Here is a 27,261-nt window from a genome sequence, read left to right on the forward strand (position 1 = left end):
GTGGCGGTGTGGTACTGATAGGCAGCCACAAATTTCCCGAGAGACTGGAAGAGAATTCCTGAGACCAAAAAAGGCGAAGACTCCCTGGGGCACTAGGACAAGATCTATTTTATAACCTCTCCAAGACAGATTTCCACGGGTCTAGTGCCAATGGGAAATCTTGGCTATACCAGGCAACTAACTCATTCAGTCAACCATCACTGACGGAGCAATGAAGTCCTGTGCGTGGGGCCAGAGAGATGGGGGCCCCAGAGGTAAGGAGCATTTTATGCCTACCACCCTCTGTCAGAAGACTGAATAGTGGGAGGAATAATATCAACCGGGCCTTGGGTCATGCCAACCCAGACGGGAATTACAGCTTGTGGGGACTCTTGAGCAAAAGTCCACTCCTGCACAAATGCACACATTTTCTTTTTCCTTCCAACCCTTCCCACAGGTACAATACTTTAGGAGCCAACCTCCCTGGACGCAGGACCCAGTGCCCCTTTTCCAGGTCTTGTTGCTTTTTCACTCCTGAGCCTAATCCTGACTATGTCTTCTGCTTGAAATTGTCACACTAATCACCGAGATTAAGCTCCACACGTTCCCCGCCGCCCCACGTGCCCCCTAACCCTCTCTCTCCCCCTATTTCCCCCAGGATAAGGTTTCACCTGTCTCACTTCCCATATACTTTTCCACCCAAGCTTTTTTCAGGAGTTGTTAGCTCTTAGCTGAGTCCAGTTTAGTCCTGGAGACAATTTTTAACTTAGTTAAAATGTTCCTCCAGGCACTAGGCCAAATGACCCATTCAAGGCTGATAAAGACTCGCTGACCCAGGCACAGGAAGTTCTGGGAGGTGAAGGACATTTCTGGATGGTTCTAAAACAAATCCTTTTCCGCTTGCCCCTGACCCTAGGACAACCTGTTGAGTCCACAGTCTGACACGGAGTATGGAACAGAGGAAGGAGGATCAGGTGACAGTCTCTAACCGTCTGTAGAACCTTGGTCAAATCAATTACCTTCTGGGCCTCAGTTTCCTTCTTCATAAAATGACCTTGAAGGCCCCCTTCAGCTCTGAGAGTCTAGTTTACTTTGCACCTGGGTCAGCTGGTTTCTGGACAGCCTTAGAAAGCTGAAGCACTTCCAAGGCCTTCCCTTATGTCATTTGCAGTCTAGAAAGTCTACTTTCCAGGATCTAGTTGTGTTTCAACAGATCTAAAAGTTTGGTTGCACTTGGATCTGCTTCAAATTTCCAGGAGACGCAAAGCATAACGTGTGTAATCCTTTAAGACCCAGACCCTCATTCTCCCAGAGCAGAGCTGGGAACAGTGCTCACTGAGGGGGCACATGAGGGAGCACACGGCTGGGATTTCACCGTTTTGTGGAGGGAACATGGGCTTGGGATTCTAAACAGAAAACTTCTGGGAAATGGTGGGGGCTGGGTGATGAGAGGGGAGGCCAGGGAACTACAGACTGCTAAAGGCTGAGACCAAGTTTAGGAGTCAGTGGGCTGGTGCATGGAGGACAAACTGCGGATGGTCCCAGGCCAGGGAAGACCACTCCGGGCTAGTGCACCCTTAGCTCACCGTGCACACAGGCGGCGAGTCGGTCCCCTTACCCAGCTGTTCCAGCCCCATAGCAGCTCCTGTAGTTTTCTTTGGCTCAGAGAAGCAGAGGCGTCCCCTGAGCCCTGGCCCCCCTCTACCGCAGAGCAACTGGCTTCCATTACCCCTGACAGCTCCAGAGAAACAGCCCAGCCCCTGGCCCCAGCCTGGCTCAGTGCCGTTCCCTTTTATGGTGAAGCTGAGGGACAGCAAGGAGGTGGGGGAGAGTAGGTTTTGGCTGGGCAGAGGGTTGTCGAGCCCCAGGCTGCCTCTCCCCTCACCAGAGACCCTCGGACATCTACCCACAGTCATCTTCCTTTTTTCTCCTCGGTGGCCCACTCTGCTTATAACTACCACACGACCCCTCTTGCTGGTCCCAGCCCTTCCTCCTTTTCCCCCTCCCTCACATCCGGGGGGGGGCAGATTTCCCACTTGGCTGAAGTCCCACGGTTTGGGTTTTGATTCCGGGAGGGTCCGCCCTATTTCCGACGCCCACCTCTGAGAGTGGGATGGAGGGAGGGAATCCGGAAGGGAGGCACTGGTCAGATCACAGGCAGGATCGTTCTATTTGGCGGATGTGGGGCAGAAAGGCTGGCGCCGAGGAGGGTTAGCCGGCCGCCCCAGCCCTGTCCCCATTCTGCACTGCCTCTCACCCCTCTCCCGGCCGCCCGGACCAGGGAGGGGTCCCTGAGGGCAGGGCGCAAAGGAAGCACCTGGCCGGGCCGGGAAGCGAAGGGTGGGCAGCAGCATAGGGGCCCGCGACCGAGAGGGGGGCCGGAGTCTAGGGTCAGGCCGAGCCTCCCGCTCGGTCCCGCCGCCGAACCCTCGCTCTAGCACACTCCTCGGCTCCAAGGAGGCGGCCCCAGCGCCGCTAACCGTGTCCCGGACCACGCCAACAGCGCCCAGCTGCGCCGTGCCGCGTCCGAAACGAGCGTCTGCAGCCCGCCCGCCTCCTACGGCGGCCGGCCCCTCCTCAGCCCCGCCCAAGACCCCGCCCCTCGCGAGTGCGCCGCGGGAGCAGGCGAGACGTGGGGGCTAGGGAATCCTTACCGGCCGAGCCTGACGGCCGGAAGTGGCTGTGTTGGGACTGAGCTGGCGCAGCAAACTTCCGGCCCAGGTCTCCTACCTCGAGCTAGTCCGCAGACCGTGTCGGAGCCGAGCCCTGCTGATCAGGTGAGAGGCACGCAGGCGCGGTCCATGGCCTATCGGCGGTGGCTGGGCCAGTGGGGCGAGGACGGGTCCTGGTCTGGGCGAGGAATGCGCCGGTCCGAGGCTCAGTCCCTCCTCTTCTCCGCAGCATGATCACGGACGTGCAGCTCGCCATCTTCGCCAACATGCTGGGCGTGTCGCTCTTCCTGCTTGTCGTTCTCTATCACTACGTGGCCGTCAACAATCCCAAGAAGCAGGAATGAAAGTGGCGCTTTCTCCGCCCCAGGTAACGGTACGGGGCTGTAGCGCCCAGCCCCAGTGAGTGAGTGGCGGGGCCGCGCCAGGGCGTTAAGGGTTCGAAACTTCAAATCAGAAAGTGTTGGGCCAAGCATGATACTGGGCCCCTTTATCCGCACAGAGCAGCGAGTGCCCTGCCCCCTTCCCGCTTAAACTACTCCCTGCTAGAACGGGGTGGGTTGCCTAAACCCCCTCAGTCCCCATCTTCATGTGGTCCCCAGATGCCCAAGTTGACAGTACGGGTACAAGAAGGTACTGACACCCGAAGGAATAAAGGTACTGAGGATGCCGTCCAAGTAAGAGGATTTAGGCTCTTCACTTAAATAGTACTCACTTTAACAACGTTGTTTAGGCTTTTATTTCGGCATAATTTTTTTGTGTGAGGGGTTGGAAAGATAGAGAATTCTATTTCAGGGGCACAGGGCACCGATTTAGGGGTTGGCTAGTGTAGACCCAAGCCATAGAGAAGAATGGGATGGGGGGAGGTGTCGTATGAACGTCTAGTAAACCAACCCGTAAGTGTGGGCGAGAATTTTAAGGGGGGACAGGCTGGATGGGAGTTGATTCCTGAAGGATTGCCCCAGAGGAAAGCTGCAGCATTTTCCTTACCTCAGGTCTTTCCCCCTCTTTTCTAGGGTTCCAGGACATAGTCTGAGGCAAGATGGAGGGTGTGAGGGGCCTTCACACTTCACTTCATCCCTTCTACCCATCCCAACATACAAAGCAACTACACCTGGATTTTTCCAAACAACTTTTATTTCCTCAAAGTCTTCCTTAATCTTATGGAACAAGAAGCTGCCACTGAATAGGGCCCAGCATAGGGCTACTTTATTTTCTACTCCCTCCCCCCAATATAAAAATATAGATTTTTTTTTTTTGTGGTCCCAAAGTCGTGTGCTGTGGAGGGAGGGAAGGGGTGGCAGGTCCCTGCTTTGTCCTGTCTCAAGGGGATGCTCTGCAATGTCTCAGAACAGTGTGGCTGGCGTTCCAAGGAGTTATAATTGTCACATGGAATCAGGAGCTGAGAAAGGGGACTAGCACATTTCTCACTGTGTTCCCCATCTCGGGGTCATGTGCCGGGCATGAAGGTCAAGGCCTCAGACCCGGGGAGAAACAGTGAGTGGAGGAGATTTAGGGACAAAACAAACCTCAGTTTGGCCCAAGGGCCCCCCACTGTAACAAATCCGGGACTGGGAGTCAGACAGACTACGGGAAATAGGAGAAAAGGCAGGGGCAGAGCAGGGCCGTGGGGGCCCAGCCTGAGGCAGCCTGCAACAGAGAAGAGAGAGGAGTCAGGGTTGTGAAAACTCTGCCCTTCTGGTCTTTCAGCCAGGGGCTGGGAGATGAGAGAGGCTGGGTGGGTGAGGATAGGCAGGCTGAGCACTGCACAGTGGTCTGACAGCAACGGTCTGGCCAGCCTGCTCCTTAGGCCTAAGTACAAGTTGTTCTCTTGTCTGTTGGAGTGAAGACAGACAGCATGATGGGGAAAAAAGTCAGGGACTAGGTTCTTAATGAAGGTACGTTAAGTCTTGCGGGGGTCAAAGGGAGAAGGGAAGGAAGAAAGTGACCTTGAATGGCAGAAGGGGGGACAAGGGGAGAGAAGTGGGAGGCGGGGTGAAGAGTTGGACCCTGGTGCTCACCGCGGCATGGAGCAGGGTCCCGGCTCTGGCTCACTGCTCTCCCTGGTCCGGGGGACAGGGGACGTGGGGCCCGAAGAGCCTCTCATCCCTCTGTGACTCGGCGGTGAGCCCCGGCCCAACCTGGGCCTAGCCTGTGTGGACAGGGGGTAGGCTATGAGGCTGGATTCTTCCATGAACTGTTTTGCTTCTAGGTTTCCTTCTAGTATCCACGCGTATGAGTGTCGTATAGGTGTCAACACGGGTACTGGGACCTTGAGTTCCTGGGCACTGTTCCTCGCCGAGAAGGTAGGGCAGGATAATAGCTAGAAAACTCATGGATGGGTTCAGTCTATGACTATACATTCCAAGCTTTACTTAACTAGGGGAGTCAGAAGGGTCCAGCACTTAACCTTCATGGCTATACCACGGTCAAGATCTGGCTGAGTAGAGAAGCACGGTGTGGAAAGATGTTGGAGGATTAGTAGGTCTACCTCAGAGCCTTCATTGCCTCAGCCCCTGCCAGAGCAGCTTAAGCTTCACCTATCCAGTCAGCTTCTGCCTATACCTAACTTCAGTCAACCTCATATGGGGATCTGGACTGAATGAGAGTTGGTGGCACAGCTGTTCCTAGGAGCAGCAACCAGATGTGTTACCTGGGGAATCCGGGACCCCTCCTGGCGGGAACTCTCCTCGGGCAGGTCTGGGCAGAAAGAGAGGAGAAGCTAAGGGCAGGGGCAGGCAAAGCCAAAGCTAGCAGGCTGAGGTTAGGGTACATCTGGCAGGGATACTGGGATTGGAAGCAAGCAAGAGACCTGGCTGAAGGGGACGGGGGTGCAGCACTGGACAGACAGGCACTCAGGCATCAGAGCAGCTCTCTGCTGTGGTTGTGGGGAGAGGGTGTAAAGCAGTGCTGGGCATTTTCCCTCCCACTACCCAGGTGAACAGCGCCTTGCTGGGCTCTGCCAGAGTTGTTATGCTGGGGACTGGGGAAGACCCAAAAATGTTACCTGTAGTCGGGTCCTGATACAGGGGATCCGAGGTCCAGCCCCTAGCAGACCTTTCCCAATCACGATGACAGCCTCTGGTTTGTCGCCTGAGGATAGGAATGAGCAGCTACTCCCTAGGGAACAAAGGAAACATATCAGGATGGGGCGGTGGAGAAGAGCTAACTTCCTTTAGATCAGGGTTTCTCAATATTGGCAATATTGACATTTGGGGCCGGGTAATTCTTTGTTGTGGGCGGCTGCCTTGTGTGTTTCGGGATGTTTAGCAGCATCTCTGGCCTCTGCTCAGCAGATGGCATTTCTTCCCCTGCCTCCTCCCCATTGTAACAACCAAAAATCTCGCCAGACAACTGTCCGCTGCCTGGCAGGATCGCCCCTGGTTCAGAAGCACGGCACACTCTAGTCTGGTCCGAGGGGTAGAACAGGAACTTGAACTTGAATCAGAACCCACTCAAGCTGAACTACTATGAATTTATAGACCTTAGAGTTCTCCCAGTCATATGTGTGAGCATTTAAGGATCAAGTCAGCAGTACCCAAGACTGGTGGATTCAGGGCTACCCGTCGAAGAGAGTTAACAGGTTGGTAGTGGTGGGCTCTGAGGGAGGGAGAAGATGTTAGGCTGGAGTCTTAGAAATCATTCCCATCCAGTCCTTTACACGGCTGGGTCTATAATAACTTAAAAGGAGAGCAGACGGTCTAGGCTCTATGTGGATGATATGGGCACATAACATTTGCGGTGATGACAGGTGAAAGGCCTATGCTTTTTTCATTCTTCAGTTTTGTCTAAGTTGCCCAGCTCCTGGAGTCAGGGAGCTTGAATAAATAGCAGGTGGGAAAAGTCCTCAGGTTCCTCAACTGTAAAAATAAGGATTAAATGAGATAATGTGCTTAGAGCAGTGGCTGCCACGTAGTAAACGCTCAATAAGTGGTAACTGTTATTACACAAAGATGGTCACTAAACTGCAGCTTCCTGTACAAGGGCATCGATGTTAGGGATTCAGGATAATCCAGGAGGATAACTGATGCCGCTGGTCGGGAGTGGCCTGTATTACATCAAGTCAGGAATGAGGTCCAGGTCACAAGGCGGCAGAGCTGGAGGGATTTCTTCAAGCCGAGCCAGGAGTCCGGCCTGTGCCCTGGGAGGCAGGGAAGGAAGGAGGTCGGCCAACCCAGATTTCCGTGGCGGTGGGTACAGACCTGATAGGCTGAGTGAGCTGGGCAGTAGGCAGGAGCCCACGTGTAAAGAGGCCGTGTTAGAACTAACAGGAGTTGGGGACGGGGCCGGGCTGCTTGAAGTAGGGCGATGGGTCAGTGGCTGCTGCCGCCGTCTCCTGTCCTGGCTTCGGGGCTCTGAGTAGAAGGGACACAAGGAGATAAAAGGGCAAATAAGTGAGGCATTGTCACTCCCCTGCCCCATTGGCTTTCCCTTGTCAGCAGATGCCTGTTTTCAAGCTTGTCATCACACCAGCATCCCTCTTCTGAAGTAAGTGTAAGATGGGTAGAAAGAACTAACAATTTATTCCGGCTCTCCAGTTTGCATCCAGCCCTCATCCTACTTCACCTCTCTGGAGCTAACCGGCCTGCTCACCCACCAGTTCATTCTCCTGGCAAAGGAGTTATTGAGCGTGGCTCTCCTAGGTTCTCCTCTTCCCCCTAACTGCCCCTTTTCAGCTACTTGTCCTGCCCCTAAATGTCAGTGTCCCCCACCATTTTATCCTTGGTTCTCTCCTGCTCTGTGTACTCAGAACTCCCAAGTCTCCCTCTTGCCCTTTTTTTCCTGAACTGCAGTTCTAATTGTCTACTGATCGTTCCTACCTGGCAGTCTCTCATGACCCAAACAAAACTCGTTTTCTCCCCTCCTTCCTTTTGTTCTCCCTATCTTGGTGAAAAATCTTCTAGAAACCTTGTTTTATCTTTCGACTCCTCCCTCACATTTAGATTTGTGTCCAACCCAAATGTGGACAATTCTCCCTCTGCCTTCACTTGAATTCCTCCTTTACTCACCCTTGCCATTGCCAGCATCCAGATACAGGTCTTGGTCTCTCATCCAGGCTTTTGAAAAAAATTCCCCACTGGCCTCCCCAGCTTGAGTCTCTTCCCTTTTACAATCCGTCCTTCACACGGGTGCCAGAAATTATTATTCTAAAATACAGACCTGATCAAAAGTCATTTTGGCTCAGGCAAGGAGGAGATGCTGAAGGTCTTTTCAAGGATAAAGTCTAAACTTTTTAACATGGCATTCAGAGCCCCACCCACTGTGGGTCCAGTCTACACATCCTTAGTAGGATGCTGACTTGATCCTTTACAGCCTCTGCTATAGCCTCTAGGGCAACTAGCTACGTGGTTCCTCTGCAAAGTCTGTTTCCTCTTCTAGTGAAACTCTGGACATCTTATATGTCCCATCTCAAATGTCACCTCTGTGAAGCCTCGCTGACCATTAACAGTAGAATAAATTCTTCTCTTTTCTTTCATTGTCCTTTGTTCACTTGGCTAGTAATTGTTTATGGTTTCTGTCTCCTTAACTAAATATTAGTACATGTAAAGTACTTAATACTGCCTGGCACATAGTAAGTGCTGAATAAATGTTAGCTAATATTCTAATTGGAACTTGAGTCTCTTGAGGGTAGGGACCTTGTCTTTTCCAATACTGTACATCCCAGTGCCTGTAAAGTACTGCGTGGAAAACCAGAGACCTTAATAAACATTTTGTTTACCCAGATAGCAGACACCCACTGTAGACCGTAAGCTAGCTCAACAATCCCTGTCTAAGGGCATAGGGTTATACTCTGTGGGGCAGCTCTCTTGGTCCCTTGTTTGTAGCTAGAGCCTCACTGCTACGGATTCTGAAAGGTGGGGTCCCAGTGGGGTGGATGGTGAGGTAGGGAGATTCTCAGGCTTGGCAGGTCCTTCCTTATCACAGGGGGACAGCAGGTACCAAATGCTCTCAAACGGAATGAGCTATTAACCTTTGTGGAGCTGAATTCGATGGTGGTTCCACGATGCCAGTTGACTTCTAACAAAGCAACATGTGTTACACGTGAGAAGGCTCTAAAGTAGGAAGTAGGTGACAGTAACTTTACCTTGTCTAGCTACACTAGCAGTGACAAGGCTACTTCTGGAAGGTCCCAAACCAAATTTTAAAAAACTGATACTTGTATGAATAAGGACGAGAAGAAAGGGAGAGATCTCAGGATGGAAGCTACTCTAGCTTTGAGGAGTTTGCCAAGATGCTGGGTACCAGTTAGAGTCTAAGACCACAGACAGGAGTCAGAAACAACCAGACCTTAGGGGGCTGGTAAGAGTTGGCACAGCAATGCCAACAAAGCAACTGAAGTCAGACTCATGGCCACAGTCACATAACTTGAAACATTACCCACCACCAATGACTTAGAGACACTGTAGAGCCTAGACCTGGGTAATTCTTTGGTTAAAACAGGGATGTCAAGATGACGTCAAGTGATAGTGCACAGTAGGCAGATAAAATGAACTTTAATGACAGAGGTGGAAATAGCAGGAAATAGACGATCTGAGAAATACCTGTACACAGAAGGATGTTGAAACCATGTTAAGGGATGAAGCCTCACCCCACCCCAACGAAGGATAAGAGAGCAGGCTAGAAATTGAGTGAAAGCCTCTGGGACATTTGTAGGTTCTAGTAAGGAACTGAGTGGCACTTAAGATACAAAGCAAAACAGGCAAATGATATAAAAAAATGCCAATGTGAAATGTAAGGATCAAGGGAAAGATATTAAGGATACAACTCAGGAATCCTGCCCCTAAAGAGAGTTTCAGAGTAGGAGACAGGTTCTAGTTTCGGAGAGAGGCCCGATCTGGAAAGTAGAAGGCATTTGAAGGTAACACGTCATCTCTTAAAAGACTGTCTTAAGGTTCGGGGGCGGCCTGTGAATTTGGCAGCATGAGCACACAGCCCAGTTTCTCATGTTTTGGCTTCTGGGCCCTGGTATAATCCAGGCATACCCAGTCTCCACTGTGACAAGAATTAAAGGGAGGAGCCCCAACTCTCTTCTTTCTTGGCTCTAAGCTAGAGAAACAGTGCCTGGAGGCTGAGTGCAAGTGATAATGTGAACAGCTCTGCATCTGGAGGTTGTGAGATGGTGTTTTATGACAGTCAGCCCCTAGGTTCCATTTGGGAGAGGCAGGACAGTCCTGGAGCAGAGGCCTGAGACATAGAGCCAGACTGACCTCACCATTGTATGAGTCAGAATGGATACTCTAAGGGCTCACAATTTTGAGGAGCAGTTGTGTAACCTGTGCCTCCAAAACATCTTTAGAACTGTCCCTACAGGTAGCACCCCAGATCTCAATGGATCCCTAAGAGGATGGCAGACCTGATTTATGCCCTGTGAGGGGTGGACAGGCGAGACAAGCCCTCATTCAGCTTCAACTTCTTGCCTTTTATTTGTTCAACAAATATTTGCAGATCATTTAATAAGTGCCAGGCGTGGTGCTAGGTGCTAAGGGAATAGATGGATGTGTTAGGAGACACTTCCTGCCATCGCATACGTTTTACTCTGCTATTTAACACAAAACTTCTGTTTGCAGGGGAAAAAGTAAAAGTGGTGATGGTGCTGGAGGCACTCTTCCTATGTCCTTTGACTCACTTCTCAGAGGAGCCTCCACTCACCATTGGCCTTCAGCTGCTCCATCAGAAGCTGCTGGTCAGCTGAGACAAGGCATCACAGAGGCCAGGAGAGAATTCTGGTAACCTCAGCTTTAAGTGCCAGAGCTGGGGCAGACTAGAGTGGCCACGGTAGGCTGATGGCTGCAGGCTCCCCGCTTTACACTTAAGTCCCTTGTCTTTTAACACCAGTATCCCGCTGGGTAGGGTGGAGGGCTAGGGAATAAGTTTAAGTATTGAGTGAGACTTGCTTGAATCCAGGGCCAGGACTAGTGTGAAGCGAGTGAGGCGCCTAGAGTGCACAGTTTAAGGAGGCCCTCGCCTGACCCCGAGAGCGAGTGCCTTCTTAAATCATGCGTCCCAGGCACCTCACTGGCTTCACTCTAGTCCGAGCCCTGTTTTCATCAATACAGAGCCAACAGAAGGAGGAGCCCGCTTACTATCCACCCTCTCCCCAGCAGGTCCTCCTCTGGGCTGTCTGCATCTGCTTTTGCACCAGGAAATCGCACACTTTAGCTGTTACGTTAGGTGTTCCCCGGTGAGCTCTCCCTCCTGCTCCTCGGTGGCAGCCGCGGATAGTGCCCTCTGCGCTTCTGAGCCCCGCGGTCAGGGACGTGACCACGGGTCTGGGAAGGCAGTTCTCGGGACCCATTTTGCAGCAGGGGGAGAACGAGGTAAGGAAGATCCTGGCGCTATGGTCCGGGGCGCTGGGAGGCAAGGCTTTCTCAGGTTCTTCCAGCCTCCTGCCCCAGCAACATTCCTGCTCACCCCAAGTTGGCTACTTTTTGGCTTCTAAAATGTCATCCCCCAGCCTCTGAGGACAGACCCTGCCAGACTAGTTCCCTGAACTTCTAACTTAAGCTTCTGGCTGGGCTACCTAGATCTTTTCTGAAATTTTCTGGGTAGCCCAATCTCATGTTCTGTTCTGGACAATAAAGGATAGTCAATTAAACATACAGTTAAATGTGATAAAAATTTTTATACATTAGTGGGAATTTTCTTATAAATAAGTCGGTAAGTCAAAAAAAAAAAACAAAACACCTTGTCAACACAATCCCCGTTTTGGGATTTGGAAAGTATATTTATAGATGCTTTTATAGTTAGAGATATGAGGGTCGTGTTCTTCCTATCTCGGAAGACAAAGTATGCCCAGATGTGGCAAAGGCCCAGGGGCCAGATGTGTGGAACCAGGGAATGTCACAAAGCTACAGCATAGGATAAATCACACAAACAAAGTAAAGAAGTTTTTCTAAGGGTTAGTTGAAGATGCCATGTCCACATACCACAGCTGCATCACAAGTCCCTATCCCAAGCCAGGGCCAGTCTCCCATCCTGGAGTCTTATCAGGGACTTTGAGATGAAGTGGTAAAACGGTAGCACCAGCAAATGCTCAGGAGAACAGGAGTCAAGACTCCCAGATCTGATCTTTCAACTCCTTACAGTATTCCTGTTTGGTATTATTAGGAACCTTCTTGACCCCCTGACTTTAGAGACATAGTTTCTTAGTTCTTACAAATATTTATGCAAGTCCCTAAGGTGTCTTGGTACTCAGATCAGCTCTCTTTCTGCTTCTAAGTTCATTTACCTGGGGGAACATGGCTTCTCACTCGGTTTCACCTGTACGTGGATGACTCTTAGATCCAACCCTGATGTCACCTTTTCTACAGTTTGGCCCTTTTTCTGCCTGTAGGTCATCTCCATATAGCTAGCCCATGACATCCAAGCATGTCTAAAATAGATAAACTCAGCACGTTTCTTCCAACAATGCCTTACTGTCATCATGACATTTTCCTTTAACTTGTAGCCATGAAGCTCTCTTAGTTTGTCTCTCCTTCCACCACCACTGAATCCTGCCGCTTCTATTTCTAGTATGTCCGTTCATAGACCCTGGTATAGGCACTAGTTATCTCACGTATAAACTACTGCAAGGATCGCACCTCCCCGTCCCTGTCCCTGCTTGCTTTATATATAAACGGTTCACAGATAGCTCTCTTAAACAAATCTTTTGTCCCCATAATTCTCAGAAACACAGTCGTTGCCATATGTCTCGTTAACTCATAATCCTTGTTTTCAAGACATCTCGGCTTCTTCCTCCCACCCGTCTTCCTGATTTCCGTGGGACGCGCTTGGCCCTTCGACCCAGCTCGCGTGCCTGCTTGTCCTTTCTACACGGCAGCTCTGCTCCTGGCTATCACTGTCACCTCTGGAATGTTTTTGTTAAAACCATACACCACCACCCATTCTTCAAAACCATTTCTCAACTGATCAGTCTTTGGGCGATTACGCTTGTGTTTACCTACAACAGTGGCTCCCCACGTTCCCTGTATGTGTATAATGAGTGTGTGCTTTTATGTTGTGTTTACTGCCCTGGGTCCCAGTCAACCAGGAATTACTTTGTACTGACTATGCCTATTTTCTTTTATTTGGGGGAAGTAACAAAGAAACAGAATACATATCTCTCACTCAAGGAGCTTAATGCAACACTCTGCATTGGGGGGGGGGGGGAAGATGTTAATAAAATATTGACTAAAAATTGCCTAGAATCCTCCAGTGAGGACCTAGAAAAGGCTCTTTGCTATTTCCCTTTTGTAATCAGGGAAGGAGAATTTATGGTGCCAATATTCCTTCTGTGAGTTCAAAAGAAAAAAAATTAAAAGAAGAAAAAATATCCAGATTTAAGATGGGAAACAAGTACACTGGAACACGAAAAGACTAAGTTTGAATAACTGCCCTTAATAGCTGCGCAATCTTGGACAAGTTACCCTTAAACACCCTCAGTCTCCTCATCAGAAAAGTGGAAATACCACCTATCCCACAGGGTCTTTGTGAGGATTAAATACAATAAATATGTGATACTGGTTTTTTTTTTTGTTCACTGTTTAATGCTATTTAAATCTAAGGCATTATTGTTGCTTTAATACTCTCCTTCTATCAAACAGTGTGCAAAAGTGTCCTTTCCCAATGAAGACAGACTCTCTAAGAGTGGGGCCTGGAACATAAGCAGAGGTAACTATGGAGCTTCTCGGGGGCAGGACATCTTACTGGTCAAGGCTGGTAAGGCCCGCTGCTCTCTCTCCTGTGGCTGCTCTAACTAGGAGTCCCATTTCCACAGCCGCTGAGCCCAGTGCACGTTTCCGCTCTGCACCGAAAACTCCGGTGCAAGCTGGGTGGCAGGGAAGTGCTAGCGAGGAGGAGTGCAGCTGGAAGACAGGCAAAGCTTAGTGCCAGCATTCAAGGCTCCACACTCTGGCAAGACTGCCGTAGCCCAGAAGCCACATACAGTGTTGATTTTTTGATTCAGTGTTACTTCCAGAAGTGGCCCGGCAACTGTCTCCCTACTACAGTCCGGGTCACTCCCGAGGAACGGCTCTGGGGTCCCTTCCTCTTTTTCCCTAAAGGCCCACCTGTTTTGGGGATACACTGTGACCCAGAATCTCTTATCTTGTATCAAGCAGGGTCTCCTTGGCCAAACCCAGGGGCACAGTTGAGCACTTGTGACCACTGCTGGAAGGGTCTAGACTGTTGCTTTGTAAGCCTAAAACAGGAACTGTCTGTAGTTGTTCCATTTTTCTTTGGAAGAGCTGGCATCCTTCTGATAACCCTTTCTGAACAGGCTCTGAAGCCAGGAACAATTTCAGCCCATAGAGACCCTGGATAGGATTCTCCATCTTTGTGTGGTGCTGCGATTTGGATTGTGAGGACATCTCCTTATGTTGCTCCCAACAAGACCGAGCCTGTCCTTGTCGTGGAGGCTCCATGTCTCAGTGTGACCCTGCTCTAGCTAGTGTTTCTTCCTTGGAATCTTTCCTGCCTCCCAGCAGTTGCTGAAACCCAGATACCGCGGACTCCCGCCTATGCCATACACAGTACCGTCTGGAGCTCGTGCCGCGGGGAACACCAAGGTCGCAGAAGAGGCTGTAGATTCTGCTATATACTAATTTTATTGATTCACCCCTCGGTCCCAGGCCAAGTGTGTATCTTCAAGCTCTCACTTCCCCCAGCAATGCCCCAAACAACTGAACACCTGTTGTAGGGGCTCCCAGACTAGCTTACCTCTGACGGGGCCCAGCACCTGGTGGCTGACCTTTTGGGTGCTAGAGCCCAGGCCTGGCAGCCCTGCAGGCCGACTGCCATGAAAAGGAAAGCTGAGGGAGTTCTTCATCTGTGGAGAATTTTGTTGACTGCTGCTGCTACCACCAACACTTGTGCCAGTGCTAAAACTTCGCACGCAGCTCAAGGTATTTTCAGAGCAGGAAACAGGCAGTCCACTGCAAAGAAGCAGATGCCAGTTAACCCTGGGCCAGGGAGGTTGTTGCAAGTCTTTCCCCATGGTCTGATGCTCAGTAAAGCGTCACCTCTGGAGTGAAAAGGCACAGGGACTCATTCCAAGGGAGCAGGGAGGGATTTATGTCCATGGATAAGGTACCTAAGCTGGGGCATCTCAGGATGCCTGGGAGCCCCTGTTAACACATAACGCGCTCCTGCAGACAATACACTAAGAGCCATAAGGGCTGTCCCTGGGCAGCTTTAACTCCTGGCGAATTCCCCTTTAATGCCTTGGTGTTGCCCTTGGACCCCTCAGTCATTCACAACCACTGGAAGCTGAGACCTGCCCCCACCCGCACCCTAACTGTATTTGATTTTGTGCAGGGCTCTGGAGCAGGGAATCCCCTAGCCTGCTTTTCAGAAATCTGGGAAGTATGCGGCTCCAGGTAAAAGGGAAGAGGATCCCATTCTCCAAAAAAATGCACTGATCTTACTAATTTAAGTTTACCCTGGAAATATTCACCATGTGGTCCTTTTGGAAGTTGGGAATCACACAAATTCCTTGGAACTCCTCGCTCTAGAGCCCTGTTCCACTTTCACAGCCTTTTTCCCTTCCACCCTGCTGGTCTTACTTGTTACTTCTGGGTGGAGTTCGAGAGCCTCTCTTCTTGCTGACACCCGTGTTCACAGTAGCGCTCAGGCCTCGACTGCTGCGCACGTGTTTTAGCATCCAGGCCCGGAGGTTCGTGAGGCTGCTGTGCTCTGACAGCACAATTCGGGGCCATGGATTGCATTCTTCCATGTCCAGAGCTGCAATGGCCAGAGCTCGTCCCACCTGTGGGGAGAGTCTGGTTTGGCTCAGTGTCTTGGTCTTCCAACCCAGGGTGCTGTGTTGGTTTGGGGTGCACAGCACAGTGGAAGGGAAGGAGAGGCTGGCCTCACATTTGCTCAGTGAGTATCCCAACTTTTGTGCTCAGGCTGTTTATCGGAAGTGGGTTTAGAGCTATTCCCTAAACTGTTGCCCATCTGGGGCCCTCATCCATTATGAGCAGGGGCAGGTGGGCTTTGTGGCCGGCACCAGGCAGGAGTTCTCCCAGCAGGAGAAGGCATTGGGATCTCTTCTATAACCCACAGCTCTTTCTACTACTCTTGTGTGCCCTAGGACACCAGGATCGTCAGGTACCTCTGCAGAGGTGGGGTACGTTTAGGTCAGTAGTGAACAAATGCGATAGAAGGAGGAAGACGAGCTCAGAGGCAAAGAATCTGACTCGGCTGTGCTCAGGGATTCTCTATGGCGGGGTCGGGGGGAGGTCAGAATAGTGCCCACTCATCCTCTCAGTACCCTTACAGCCAGAGGCCTGCGCCTGTTAACCGAGGAAGACAACCACAGCGGTTGAGAGGCGAGACAGCGATAGCGGTGCGCCTCTCCTCAGAGGACCTTAGAGTCACGTAGCAAGAGTGAAGCCCTTTCCAGACTTGGCGGTTTCCCTTTTCCCCACTCATCCCCTGCATGCATACCTGCTCAAACTGTTCCACAGTGTATCTGGAGGGGAAGGCCGACGGGGGAGGGGGGCTGGCACGTCCGTTGTCATGGCAGGCGGCAGGGATGCTGTTTACTGAGCGTCCAGTGTTGTAGTTGCATTCAAGTGTGTAGCTAAAACACAGAGACATTTATCAGACAGAATCTGGACGGAACCACGGGGGGACAGACTAGGTGGTCTATGAGATAATCATTTGGGAAAAAATATACACAAATAGAAAGTGCTAATCCCCAGCAACTAGAAATTGGCCTTGGCACTTTATCATATACCTAAGAAGGTCCCCAAAAGGGACCTTTAGTGTCCCAGACTGAAGACAATAACACTAATTGTGAATCTGTCCTTTGAGAAGACTTCGGCTATCCCTGCCCCTTGAACGCCCTCGACTGGGTATTGTTTTCTTTGGGAAGCTATTTCATCAACTGTATCTCAATTTCCACCCAACCTGTGGATTATCCCTGAGGCTTTGTAGATTGCAACCCGGCCGCTTCCCTCTTTAGACTGGCCATCTCTGCGGTCTCGGGCATACATGTTCTTCTCTGAGAAATTGCAGCCCTGGAAGTCAAAGTGGGCTGAGTTCAAGGAGATGAGCTTTGGATACAGCATATTTTCCACCTGTTTGGGCAAGGAAAAAGGCAGCTCAGAAGGAGAGACAGAGAAAGAAGGGATGGGGACAAGGAAGAGATGCCAAGCATGCGGCCATGTGCCTTAAACACAGCAGACACCTTCAGAACCATCGGCAGTGGTCAGTGTTTGCAAATTCTCACTGAATGCTTGACAATATTTCTAGGTGTTGGAAAGGTACGATTCTACCTCTTTTTAAGCCCTTCTTCTCTCCAATAATGCAAAATTCTCCTCCTCCCCTGGTTTTCCAAACCCTAGAAAAGACTAGGATGCCGACAGCTTGACCCTCTTTCAGAGGTCACGACGTAACGACTGAGACGTGAGGGGCCCAGTGCTGCCCCTTCTTGGCTCTCTGGAGCTCGCTCAGGATGGTGTACCTCTTGCAGCCCCAGGCCTTCCTGCCAGAAGGCCCCCTTCCCTCCATTTGTGGCCTGACCTTTATTTCCTAACCTGCAACACGTCCCACACTCACATGACCACCTGTGGATTCCTACCTGGGTGTTCTCGTCACTAAAGCTGTTTCCATACATGAAGCAGCCCCTTTTGGAAGCATGTCCATGCAGGTCCACGTAGTAAGCAACACCACTCTCTTTGGGGGGGATGGTGTCGGGGTCTGGATGCTCAGCCTCAGTGGACTGCTGTGGCACAATCCACACGCTGCGGTGCTTCGGCTCTGCTGGCTCGGTCTGTGTCCAGGCCTCAGCGTTCTCCCCGTCAGACGAGTGCCCAAGGCGAGCTGCATTTCGGAGACTGCTGGCTTCCTCAAGGTCGGAGAGGGGAGCATCAGGAGGGAGATGGGGACTGTGCTGGTGCTCAGAGGGACTCTGGGAGTTCAGACGGGAGTGCACGTGGTGGTAGAGAAGCACAGCTTTAGCCCCGTAGACGGCCGGGTGCAGGACTGCATCAGGCTTCAGGTACTGACGGTTCAGATTCACTCCACGTGAGTCCGTGCTGTAGGGAAACAAGGACCAAAGCAGGGTCTAGAGGGCTGGGCCAGCGAAGGAGACACTAGAGTAGATGAAAAGGAGACTCGACTTGTGACACGAGAGGCTGAGGGTGCGTTAGGAAAGAAAGAACTGAGGCAGGCCCTCTCCGTGGCCAGCTGTCAGCCCTCCCCCAGAAACCGAAAAGACAGCTCCCTCGGCTCAGCTGGACCTGCGGGTATTCCGGCTCTTCTAGAGAGTGCCACTAGGTGGGATATTCCTTCTCAGGTCACCGGATGAGCACATGAACTTGCCCTTGTTAGGGCGCAAGAGGACTGGGAACACAGACGTTAGATGAGAGGCTGAGAGTCTTCCATCGAGACGCAGGGCGTGAGGGGACGGGGAACAATCCAGGTGGGCTGGGGACGCTGCTTACCGGTAGTGGCCCCGGACTACGCCATCGGGGTTTAACATGGGAATCAGCTTAAAGACAAAGAGGCGACGTAGGGTTTGGGCCCGAGGATCGTCAGGTCGAAGGATGAAGTCCAGAAAGCCATTGAAGACAAAGCTAGATGGAGTCTCCCCAGGGTGTACCCTACTGCTTAAGAAGAATATCTGAGGTGGAGAGGAGAGCAGTTATTAGGTCAGTTGCTCTGTATTCCACGGTAAGCATGTGGGGATGGTGGTGGGATGAGGTGGAAACAGCCGCTGGATTTCCAGCTGGCTGAGTGTGCAAATGGAGTAGGAGCTGTCACACTTGCCTCAGAATGCAGGCTGAGGCCGTGTCCGCGGGGCTGAGGAATAACACGGCCTTAAGCTACCAGCAGTGCCTGCAGCTGGGCAAAGGCCAAGGTACTACCTTTATGCTAGTTCTACTCACCCTCTTGCCTGTGAAACGGAATGGTCGGGGTGTGCTGGCATCAGGAAATAGCTGCTCTAGGCGGGGCTCTCGATCTTCTCGAAGCCCATGGCAGGAACTGATCGTTAGCAGATCTACACGAAGTCCATCCAGAGAATAGCAAAGGGTCTCCCGGTGGTAATAGATGGTATCTAGGGGGCTGTAGAGGTAAAAGTCATTAAGCCAGGAGAAGTCTCTGAAGTCCTACCAACAGGCGGGCCTTGTCATGAGCCCAGGATCTGTAGGATCTGGTACTTCACCCTAACCTTTGGGGCTTTACAGTCCCTCACAGTTTTAAATGATGCTGAGGATTGGGGTGGGTCTACGTTGCCAGAATGCAGGGAACAGGACAGGATAAACTTATGTTTTTTTCCCCAGTTTATGGTGCCCTAGGATAGACTACTTTACATAGACACAGAGACTTGGTCTCTGTTGGGGCAGGAGAAAAACAAGTGTGTGCTGAGCCACGGCAGTGCTGGCTCAATTCTGGGTAACTGGTGCGAGCTGGGATGCTAAGAGGCTTGAGGTAGGCAGGCGAGTAGTGGAGTGGGGCGGTGGGAATGCCAAGATCAAGGTCGCACAGAAACATCTGTCTCAGGTACCCCAAACCCCACATTCTGTACAGAGAAAAGAACAGATGAGGTTTTGTTTCAGGGCTCTTAGGGCAAGTTCCAGGAGTAGCAGAGGTGCTGGGTGGTCCAGGACTGCATGACAGGAGTAAGAATGCGGCTGGCACCTGCTGTGGGTAGGGTGGTTCTCCAGAAAGCGCTGGTCCAGCTGCTTTAGCAAATCCTGGCAGTCACTGTAGGAGAAGGGGTAGCAGAAGGCGAAGAAGGTGGTGGCCCCACGGCTTTCCACGAAACGGTGAACAAAGGATAACACAAACTGCGTCTCTGTCATCTGAGGAGCAGAGAAGGAAGACGGAGAGGCCGCCTGCCATCGGTGTCAGAACTAAGGTCCTACTGGGGTCACCAGGGACTGACCTCACACCCTCATCGCTTTATCAAAGTCCCTCCCTCTGAAACTCCATGTGACAGCCAGATCCTTCTAGGCTTCCCGAGGCAGGGGCTTATCTTGGACTCCCGCTGGCGCCAGAGGGACGCTGGTACCAAAACCTGGTGTCCCGCCTGCCTAGCACGCTGTATCGAAGGGACTCCTCTTTCCTTTCCCTCATCTGCTTTTAGCACCCAAGTCTGTCTGTCCTCCTCGTGGAGAACTTACCTCAAAGGTGGGCCGGTCTCGAATGCGTTCCCAGCGTGGCCGGGTGGGCAGTGTGCGCACAAAGGGGGCCATGCCCTGGGAATACAGCTTGCTTTGCTTGTTCATGTTCATGACGTTGATCTTGATGAGTTTCCCTGGAGTTCCTCCCCGGACACTGAAGTAGAACCATGACCTGAGAGCCGGAGTAGGAGAGACAGGTCATTCTACATGGGAGGGTTGGAGCAAGCCAAACTGGGAAAGGGCTACTTGGTAGGGAGAGAGGGAGAGAGGGGGACGAAGGGGGAGTGGGAGGGTAAGGGTCGTGTGCTGGCACGAACTCTCAGTCAAAGGGCTAACTGAGCACGGGTGCGGGGTCAGCCTCTCTTCCTTCTTCCACCCTCCATTACTCTCCTCTTACCTGTTCCCATTCTCGAATTCTGTTTCAGCACAGTCTGGTCGGGTCCACACGTTGAACTCATAGTCAGGGGAAGAGGCAATGCTGCTGGTGGAGGCTGAGGCACCACCCGCTACTCCTTCCCCATCACTAGACACAGATTCCACCTTCTCCACGTGGGCTAGGTTCCCTGAATCAAAGCGAGAACTGAACAGCAATCCCCCACAGCGCAGCTCCATGGTGGGGCTGGGAAAGCATCCTCCTGCCCCACTCAGGCCCTGAGAGCTGGGGAAAAATGGTGGGGTAGGGAGGAGAGGGAAGAAAAATGAAAACATGTTCTTTGAGTATCTCTGGGTGAATGAGAGCTGCTCTTAGGGAGTGCCCTAAGAAACAAGAGTCTCTCTCCGCCTTAGAAAAAGGTAGAAGTGGGCTTCCAGCAAAGGCCAAGAATAAGCAGTATTCTGTCCCCACACTAAGGGTTATAACTGACTTCAAAGGACCCTATTTTACCACAGCTTCGCTATTCCAAAATGAAATACTCAGTGGCTTAAGTATGCTGAGAAACACTAGACTCTAAGTTTCTTTGCAGCCCAAAGATTAGAAAAGCTAGAGAGGTCAGACTGCCCAAATCTAGCCAAGATACACCCACCACCACATGTGGCCATCTTGAGAGATGGGCCATTCTGGATCTCTGGTTCCTAGACTGGCTCCCCACTCTGGAGAAGAGCAGAGGGGAGACAACCAAGTTTCTGACTTTGGATGGGCAGCTTCCTCTCTCCACTCCTCTGTCCTCACAAGTACTGACCAGGCAGTTTTCTGTTGCTCCCCTGAGCCCTGGAAGGGCTGGTTCTTACTTTTTTGTTATTACCCCATGCCTATCAGGGAGGAAAACGAGACGTGTGGCCTTTGCCAAGCCAAAGGAAACTGGGCAGAAGCCACCTGCTCACCTGGAGACTGCAGCTGAAACCCAGTTAGGGTACGGGTCTACTCCACCCCCCTCACCCACAGTCCTGTAAGCAGTGAGGCCCCTGAAAAAGCTACCCTGGTAGTTGTGGGTTAGTAATGGGTGTTCTGAGCATCCCTAAAAAAAAGTGGCCGATAGAGACCTACTTGGGGACAGGGGGATGGCTTCTCGACCCACAACTCTGAAGGACCCTCACACAAGGACCAAGATAGTCCCGGCCAGGGTGGGGTTTGTTGGCTTGGGATGGTTCTGGGCGGACTCACACTCGCGGGAGGGTAGGAAGGCAGGGCGTAGCGGGTAACAGGCGAGGCCACAGGAGCGGGGGTGAGGCCGGGGGCACCCCGGGCGAGGGGCGGGGCGGGGTGGGATTCCAGAGGGGCTCCGGGCCGCCAGGGGCTGAGAAGGGGGCGGGGCCGGGGCCCGCACTCCACGCAGAGCCCCTCACCTCTCTCCGGGCCGGTGATCCCGCTCCCTCTCCCGCTAGCGAGGCGCCACCTGGGCCCCGGCACCCTGGCCCTCCAGCCAGGACCCAAACAAAACCCGAGCGCCGTGGTGCCGGGACCCCGCTCTGCCGGGAAACAAGAAGTCTTACGCCTATTGGCCGCGGGGACAGCTGGCCACCCGCCCAGTAAGGCTCGCTGCCATTGGCCAGCACGCCGGGGTTCCCTCGCACGTTTAGCGGGTACCTGAGCCCGTGCTGTTTGGGGGCTCGACCTGCGGGCTCTGCGGGAGGGTTCCACCCGCGTCTTCTCAGAAGACGGTTAACGGCCTGCCCACCGGTTGGAGGAAGAGACGAAGTGACCAAGAAGGACACTGGAAAAGACTCACCTGAAAATAAAAAGATCGTGTGTGAAGCTAACAATTGCCTACCGTCCTGCTCTGTGTGTTACAGAACACCCACCGGCTTCAACTACACTCTCCCGCGGTTCAGGAATACGCCAGTGCTCGGGCCAAAAACCGAGTGGAGGATGCGGGCATCGATCCCGCTACCTCTCGCATGCTAAGCGAGCGCTCTACCATTTGAGCTAATCCCCCGGCCGTTGCTGGCTTCTTTCTTTTTACCTTACAGGTTGTTCTGGGGTGTCCACTGACCAGTGAACCGACTGCAATTCAGAACATTCATTTAGCTTAGGACTCAAGTGCAGAGGGAACGCGGGCAAGATTTTTAAAAGCAGACATGTAATAATTCCACATAAGCAATAATAAGCCTCATTTAAAAGCACGGGTTAACATTCCTTTGCATGTAACCCCCAAGAGGGCGTGCCCGTACCCTATTTACTGCATATGTTTCATGGAACATCTGCAGTGCATACGCAACTCACAGTCAGCTTCTTGATAAGCTTTTCTCCTCTGAATGACTGGACGCTAAAAAGATCACACGAAGTCCTTCGAGCCGGAATCGAACCAGCGACCTAAGGATTGCCACAGTACACCCACTACAGTCCTCCGCTCTACCAACTGAGCTATCGAAGGCCCCGCTGCTATTTGAGACTGCCGTTGTCCCTCTAATACTTACCAAGGCCTCACTCCAGGGTCTCAGTAATTTTGGGGTGGCCTGGCCCCCACCCTCTAAAGGAACTCCCCGGGGCCGAGCTCCTCCAGGGTGCGCAGAACAGAGGAACCCGGAGACAGAAATGCGAGCAAAGTGCGCTGCCAAAGGACCCGCTTTCCAACCCTGGACGAAGGAAACACGGGCAATACAGTTTCCCTTGCGTTTCCTTGCTTTTTACAAAACGATACCCCCACCCCCCCACCAGCTGTGGTTTCTTACAGGACTTGCGGACACTTCGAGACCTGGCCCACAACCCTGACTTACGGGCCGCATTTCTCCGGCCAAGCGGGTACGCACACGTGCGCTACAATCGCCAGGCGCCCGCTGGGTTTGCAAAGCCGAGCGCTTACGTTCGCTATTTCCGCTCCTCGTTTCTCTCCGGTTTCTCCAGTAAAATCCTACTGTTCTCCTGATGTGAAGGACATTCATTCAGTCAATTAACCCACGTTTGTCAGGATCTCTTCCTCCTAAGAGCAAGTAAGATACAAATCACCGAGTTGCTGGAGGCGCTGGAGCGGGCGGCGCGGGATGCCCGGGATTAGTGATTGCGGACGGGGCCCTGAGCCGGGCGGGGAGTCGGGCCACTAGCATCCACCCGGCTCCCGCCCCTGCCCGCCTCACACCTACATCTCTCCTTCCAGAGGCCTGGCATGCCAGCCCACAATCCTTTGCCCACCAAAAGCTCCCGGGGTTTTAGAACAAAGAAACAAACCTAAAACCCAACTCGTGTGCGAAGCTTTGCTTCGCGGTGTGGCGGGGTAGGTGTGCGGGGAGAACTGGTCTCCATTGCCAGCTCTGCAACCGCCTGTGTTACCCCGAGTCACAGTCGCCCGGGCAAATCCAGGTCGGGCGATGGTTTCACGCCCCTCGCGGCTCCAACATTTTTTGGGTTCTCTCAGGCTGTTTTAAATCCGAAGTTTCTTTGGTCAATGAACGCAACACGGGATTCACGCCTGTGCCCATCCACAAAGCAGGAGGTTAACATCTTCCCATTGATTTATTGGTTTAACTTCATTCTGCTGCTGCAAATGCTACCATTGTGTCCTAGAACGTTAGTTTGGGGTAGTCTTCTTGGAACGGTGATTAGCACTCTCACTGTCTTTCTCTTTCTTGTGGGGAGGCGGGGCTGGAAAGCAGAATATATTTAATTATGTTGCTTGGGGTTTTTGTTTTGTCTTTGAGCGAAATTCGCTTAACATACAGCTAACTATTTTAAAGTATGAATGATTCAGTGGCATTTAGTACATTCACAATGTTGTGCAAACCTCTCTCTAGTCTAAAAACTTTTTTTTTTTTTTTAATCACCTTGGAAGAACACCCTGTACTCTTAAAGTAATCACTCTCATCTATACTTCACCCAGCCCCTGGCAACGACTAATAACGCTTTCAGTCTCTATGGATTTACCTATTCTGGAGATTTCATACAAAAGAAATCGTAAAATATGTGATCTTTTGTGTTAATTTCTTTCACTTATCATAATGTTTTGAGAGTCATTGAAATTGTAGCATATATCTGTACTTGTCCCTTTTTATGGCTAAATAATATTCCATTCCTTTGTCGATTCTTCTGTTGATGGACCTTTGGGCTATTTCCACCTTTTGGCTTTTTTTTTTTAAAAAAATAGATCTTTATTGGAGTAAAATTGCTTCACAATACTGTGTTAGTTTCTGTTGCACAACAAAGTGAATCAGGCATATGCATATACATGTCCCCATATCCCCTCACTTTTGAGCCTCCCTCCCATCCTCCCTATTCCACCCCTCTAGGTCATCGCAAAGCACTGAGCTGATCTCCCTGTGCTATGCTACTGCTTCCCACTAGCTATTTTACATTCGGTGGTGTATATATGTCAATGCTACTCTCACTTCGTCCCACCTTCCCCTCCCACCCCATGTCCTCAAGTCCATTTTCTATGTCTGCTTCTTTATTCCTGCCCTGCAACTAGGTTCATCAGGACCTTTTTTTTTTAGATTCCATATATATATGTTAGCATACGGTATTTGTTTTTCTCTTTGTGACTTACTTGACTGTATGACAAACTCCAGGTCCATCCATCTACCTACAAATAACTCAGTTTCGTTTCTTTTTATGGCTGAGTAATATTTCATTGTATCTATGTGCCACATCTTTATCCATTCACCTGCTGATGCACATTTAGGTTGGTTCCATGTCCTGGCTATTGTAAATAGTGCTGCAATGAACATCGTGGTACACATCTCTTTTTGAATTATGGTTTTCTCAGGGTATATGCCCAGTAGTGGGATTGCTGGGTCAAATGGTAGTTCTACTTTTAGTTTTTTAAGGAACCTCCATACTGTTCTCCATAGTAGTTGTATCAATTTACATTCCCACCAACAGTGTAGGAGGGTTCCCTTTTCACCACACCCTTTCCAGCATTTATTGTTTCTAGCTTTTCTGATAATGGCCATTCTGACCAGCGTGAGGTGATACCTCATTGTAGTTTCGATTTGCATTTTTCTAATAGTTAGTGATGTTGAGCATCTTTTCATGTGCCTCTTGGCCATCTGTATGTCTTCCTTGGTGAAATGTCTATTTAGGTCTTCTGCCCGTTTTTTAACTGTATTGTTTTTTTGATATTGAGCTCCATGAGCTGCTGTATACTTTGGAGATTAATCCTTTGTCTGTTGTTGTTTCATTTGCAAATATTTTCTCCCAATCTAAGAGTTGTCTTTTTGTCTTGTTTATGGTTTCCTTTGCTGTGCCAAAGCTTTTAAGTTTAAATAAGTTTATTTTTGTTTTTATTTCTCTTACTCTAGGAGGTGGGTCAAAAAAGATCTTGTCGTGGTTTATTTCAAAGAGTGTTTTTCCTTTGTTTTCCTCTAAGAGTTTTATAGCATCTGGTCTTACATTTAAGTCTTTAATCCATTTGGAGTTTATTTTTTTGTATGGTGTTAGGTAGTGTTCTAATTTCATCCTTTTACATATAGCTGTCCAGTTTTCCCAGCACCACTTATTGAAGAGGCTGCCTTTTCTCCATTGTATGTTCTTGCTTCCCTTGTCATAAATTAGGTGCTCACGTGTGCATGGGTTTATTTCTGGGCATTCTATCCTGTACCATTGATCTATATTTCTGTTTTTGTGCCAATACCATACTGTCTTGATTACTGTAGCTTTGTCATATAGTTTGAAGTCGAGGAGCCTGATTTCTTCAACTCCATTTCTCTTTCTCAAGATTGCTTTGGCTATTCAGGGTCTTTTGTGTTTCCATACGAATTGAAAAATTTTTTGTTCTAATTCTGTGAAGAATTCCATTGGTAGTTTGATAGGGATTGCATTGAATCTGTAGATTGCTTTGGGTAGTATAGTCATTTTCACAATATTGACTCTTCCAATCCAAGAACATGGTATTTTTCTCCATCTCTTTATATCATCTTTGATTTCTTTCATCAGTGTTTTGTAATTTTCTGAGTACAAGTCTTTCGCCTCCTTAGGCAGGTTTATTCCTAGATATTTTATTCTTTTTGTTGCAATGGTAAATGGGAGTGTTTCCTTCATTTTTCTTTCTGATTTTTAGTTGTTGGTGTATAGGAATGCCAGAGATTTCTGTGCATTAATTTTGTATCCTTCAACCTTACCAGATTCATTGATTAGTTCTAGTAGTTTTCTGGTGGCATCTTTAGGATTTTCTATGTATAGTATCATGTCATCAGCAAACAGTAACAGTTTTACTTCTTCTTTTCCAATTTGTATTCCTTTTATTTCTTTTTCTTCTCTGATTGCCATGGCTAGGACTTCCAAAACTATGTTGAATAAAAGTGGTGAGAGTGGACATCCTTGTCTTGTTCCTGATCTTAGTGGAAATACTTTCAGTTTTTCACCATTGAGTATGATGCTTGCTGTGGGTTTGCCATATATGGCCTTTATTATGTTGAGGTGGGTTCTCTCTATGCCAATTTTCTGGAGAGTTTTTTTTTTTTTATCATAAATAGGTCTTGAATTTTGTCAAAAGCTTTTTCTGCATCTGTTGAGATGATCATATGGCTCTTATTCCTTAATTTGTTAATGTGGTGTATCACATTGATTGATTTGCGTATATTGAAGAATCCTTGCATCCCTGGGATAAATCCCACTTGAGCATGGTTTATGATCCTTTTAATGTGCTGTTTGATTTTGTTTGCTAGTATTTCATTCAGGATTTTTGCATCTATGTTCATCAGTGATATTGGTCTATAATTTTCTTTTTTTGTATTATCTTTGTCTGGTTTTGGTATCAGGGTGATGGTGGCCTCATAGAATGCATTTGGGTGTGTTCCTTCCTCTGCAATTTTTTGGAAGAGTTTGAGAAGGATCGGTGTTAGCTCTTCTCTAAATGTTAGATAGAATTTGCCTGTGAAGCCGTCTGGTCCTGGACTTTTGTTTGTTGGAAGATTTTAAATTATGGTTTCAATTTCATTACTTGTGATAGGTCTGTTTGCACTTTCTAATTCTCCCTGGTTCAGTCATGGAAAATTGTACCTTTCCAAGAATTTGTCCATTTCTTTGTGGTTGTCCATTTTATTGGCATATAGTTGTTTGTAGTTGTCTCTTATAATCCTTTGTATTTCTGCAGTGTCAGTTGTGATTTCTCCTTTTTCGTTTCTAATTTTAC

General features: G+C 50.0%; 2 protein-coding genes and 2 non-coding genes across 9 annotated transcripts; 1 reads left to right on the plus strand and 3 right to left on the minus strand.

Annotated features, from left to right (window-relative positions):
* The first annotated feature begins 2,672 nt into the window (after positions 1-2,672).
* On the plus strand, positions 2,673-3,907 carry OST4 (oligosaccharyltransferase complex subunit 4, non-catalytic). Of its 2 annotated transcripts, none has more exons than XR_009338325.2 (3): positions 2,673-2,756; positions 2,881-3,054; positions 3,665-3,754. XR_009338325.2 is itself a non-coding variant. In XM_059080050.2 (3 exons), exon 2 carries the CDS (start codon positions 2,882-2,884, stop codon positions 2,993-2,995), a length of 114 nt encoding a protein of 37 aa, XP_058936033.1. In that variant the 5' UTR covers positions 2,673-2,756; position 2,881; the 3' UTR covers positions 2,996-3,018; positions 3,665-3,907. The 2 variants fall into 2 exon arrangements, 1 of the variants encoding a protein (XP_058936033.1); XM_059080050.2 differs by having other exon boundaries at positions 2,881-3,018; positions 3,665-3,907.
* Positions 3,768-21,682, minus strand: AGBL5 (AGBL carboxypeptidase 5). 5 transcript variants are annotated; one of them, XM_067007935.1, is made up of 16 exons: positions 21,545-21,679; positions 20,160-20,420; positions 19,763-19,934; positions 19,278-19,441; positions 18,524-18,701; positions 18,080-18,258; positions 17,215-17,671; positions 16,542-16,711; positions 16,077-16,212; positions 15,191-15,393; positions 14,346-14,560; positions 6,851-7,003; positions 5,656-5,768; positions 5,302-5,348; positions 4,670-4,800; positions 3,768-4,298 (listed from the first exon to the last, which is right to left on the minus strand). In XM_067007935.1, exons 2-15 carry the CDS (start codon positions 20,372-20,374, stop codon positions 4,752-4,754), a joined length of 2,451 nt encoding a protein of 816 aa, XP_066864036.1. In that variant the 5' UTR covers positions 20,375-20,420; positions 21,545-21,679; the 3' UTR covers positions 3,768-4,298; positions 4,670-4,751. The 5 variants fall into 5 exon arrangements, with proteins under 5 accessions (XP_066864036.1, XP_058936007.1, XP_066864033.1 ...); XM_059080024.2 differs by lacking the exon at positions 5,302-5,348 and having other exon boundaries at positions 3,908-4,298; positions 21,545-21,667; XM_067007932.1 differs by lacking the exon at positions 5,302-5,348 and having other exon boundaries at positions 4,043-4,298; positions 16,542-16,651; positions 21,545-21,671.
* Positions 21,683-22,061: 379 nt separating this feature from the next.
* On the minus strand, positions 22,062-22,134 carry TRNAA-AGC (transfer RNA alanine (anticodon AGC)). Its single transcript has one exon. It is a non-coding gene; the product is annotated as a tRNA-Ala (tRNA).
* Positions 22,135-22,483: 349 nt separating this feature from the next.
* TRNAY-GUA (transfer RNA tyrosine (anticodon GUA)) lies at positions 22,484-22,572 on the minus strand. The gene is given in 2 exon segments: positions 22,484-22,519; positions 22,536-22,572. It is a non-coding gene; the product is annotated as a tRNA-Tyr (tRNA).
* Positions 22,573-27,261: the final 4,689 nt, after the last annotated feature.

The sequence above is a fragment of the Kogia breviceps genome, chromosome 11 (assembly GCF_026419965.1).
Source record: "Kogia breviceps isolate mKogBre1 chromosome 11, mKogBre1 haplotype 1, whole genome shotgun sequence".
NCBI classification, from domain to species: domain Eukaryota; kingdom Metazoa; phylum Chordata; class Mammalia; order Artiodactyla; family Physeteridae; genus Kogia; species Kogia breviceps.

Excerpts from the sequence above, each read along its gene's own strand:
- OST4 (XM_059080050.2), top strand. The coding sequence starts at position 2,882 with ATGATCACGGACGTGCAGCTCGCCATCTTCGCCAACATGCTGGGCGTG.
- AGBL5 (XM_059080024.2), bottom strand. The coding sequence starts at position 20,374 with ATGGAGCTGCGCTGTGGGGGATTGCTGTTCAGTTCTCGCTTTGATTCA. Across the intron at positions 19,935-20,159 it reads GAATTCGAGAATGGGAACAG|GTCATGGTTCTACTTCAGTG; the intron begins GTAAGAGGAGAG and ends TCCGGCTCTCAG. Across the intron at positions 7,004-14,345 it reads GGTGCTGGGCCCCGTCAGAG|AGCCCCGAAGCCAGGACAGG; the intron begins GTAAGCTAGTCT and ends CCTTCTACTCAG.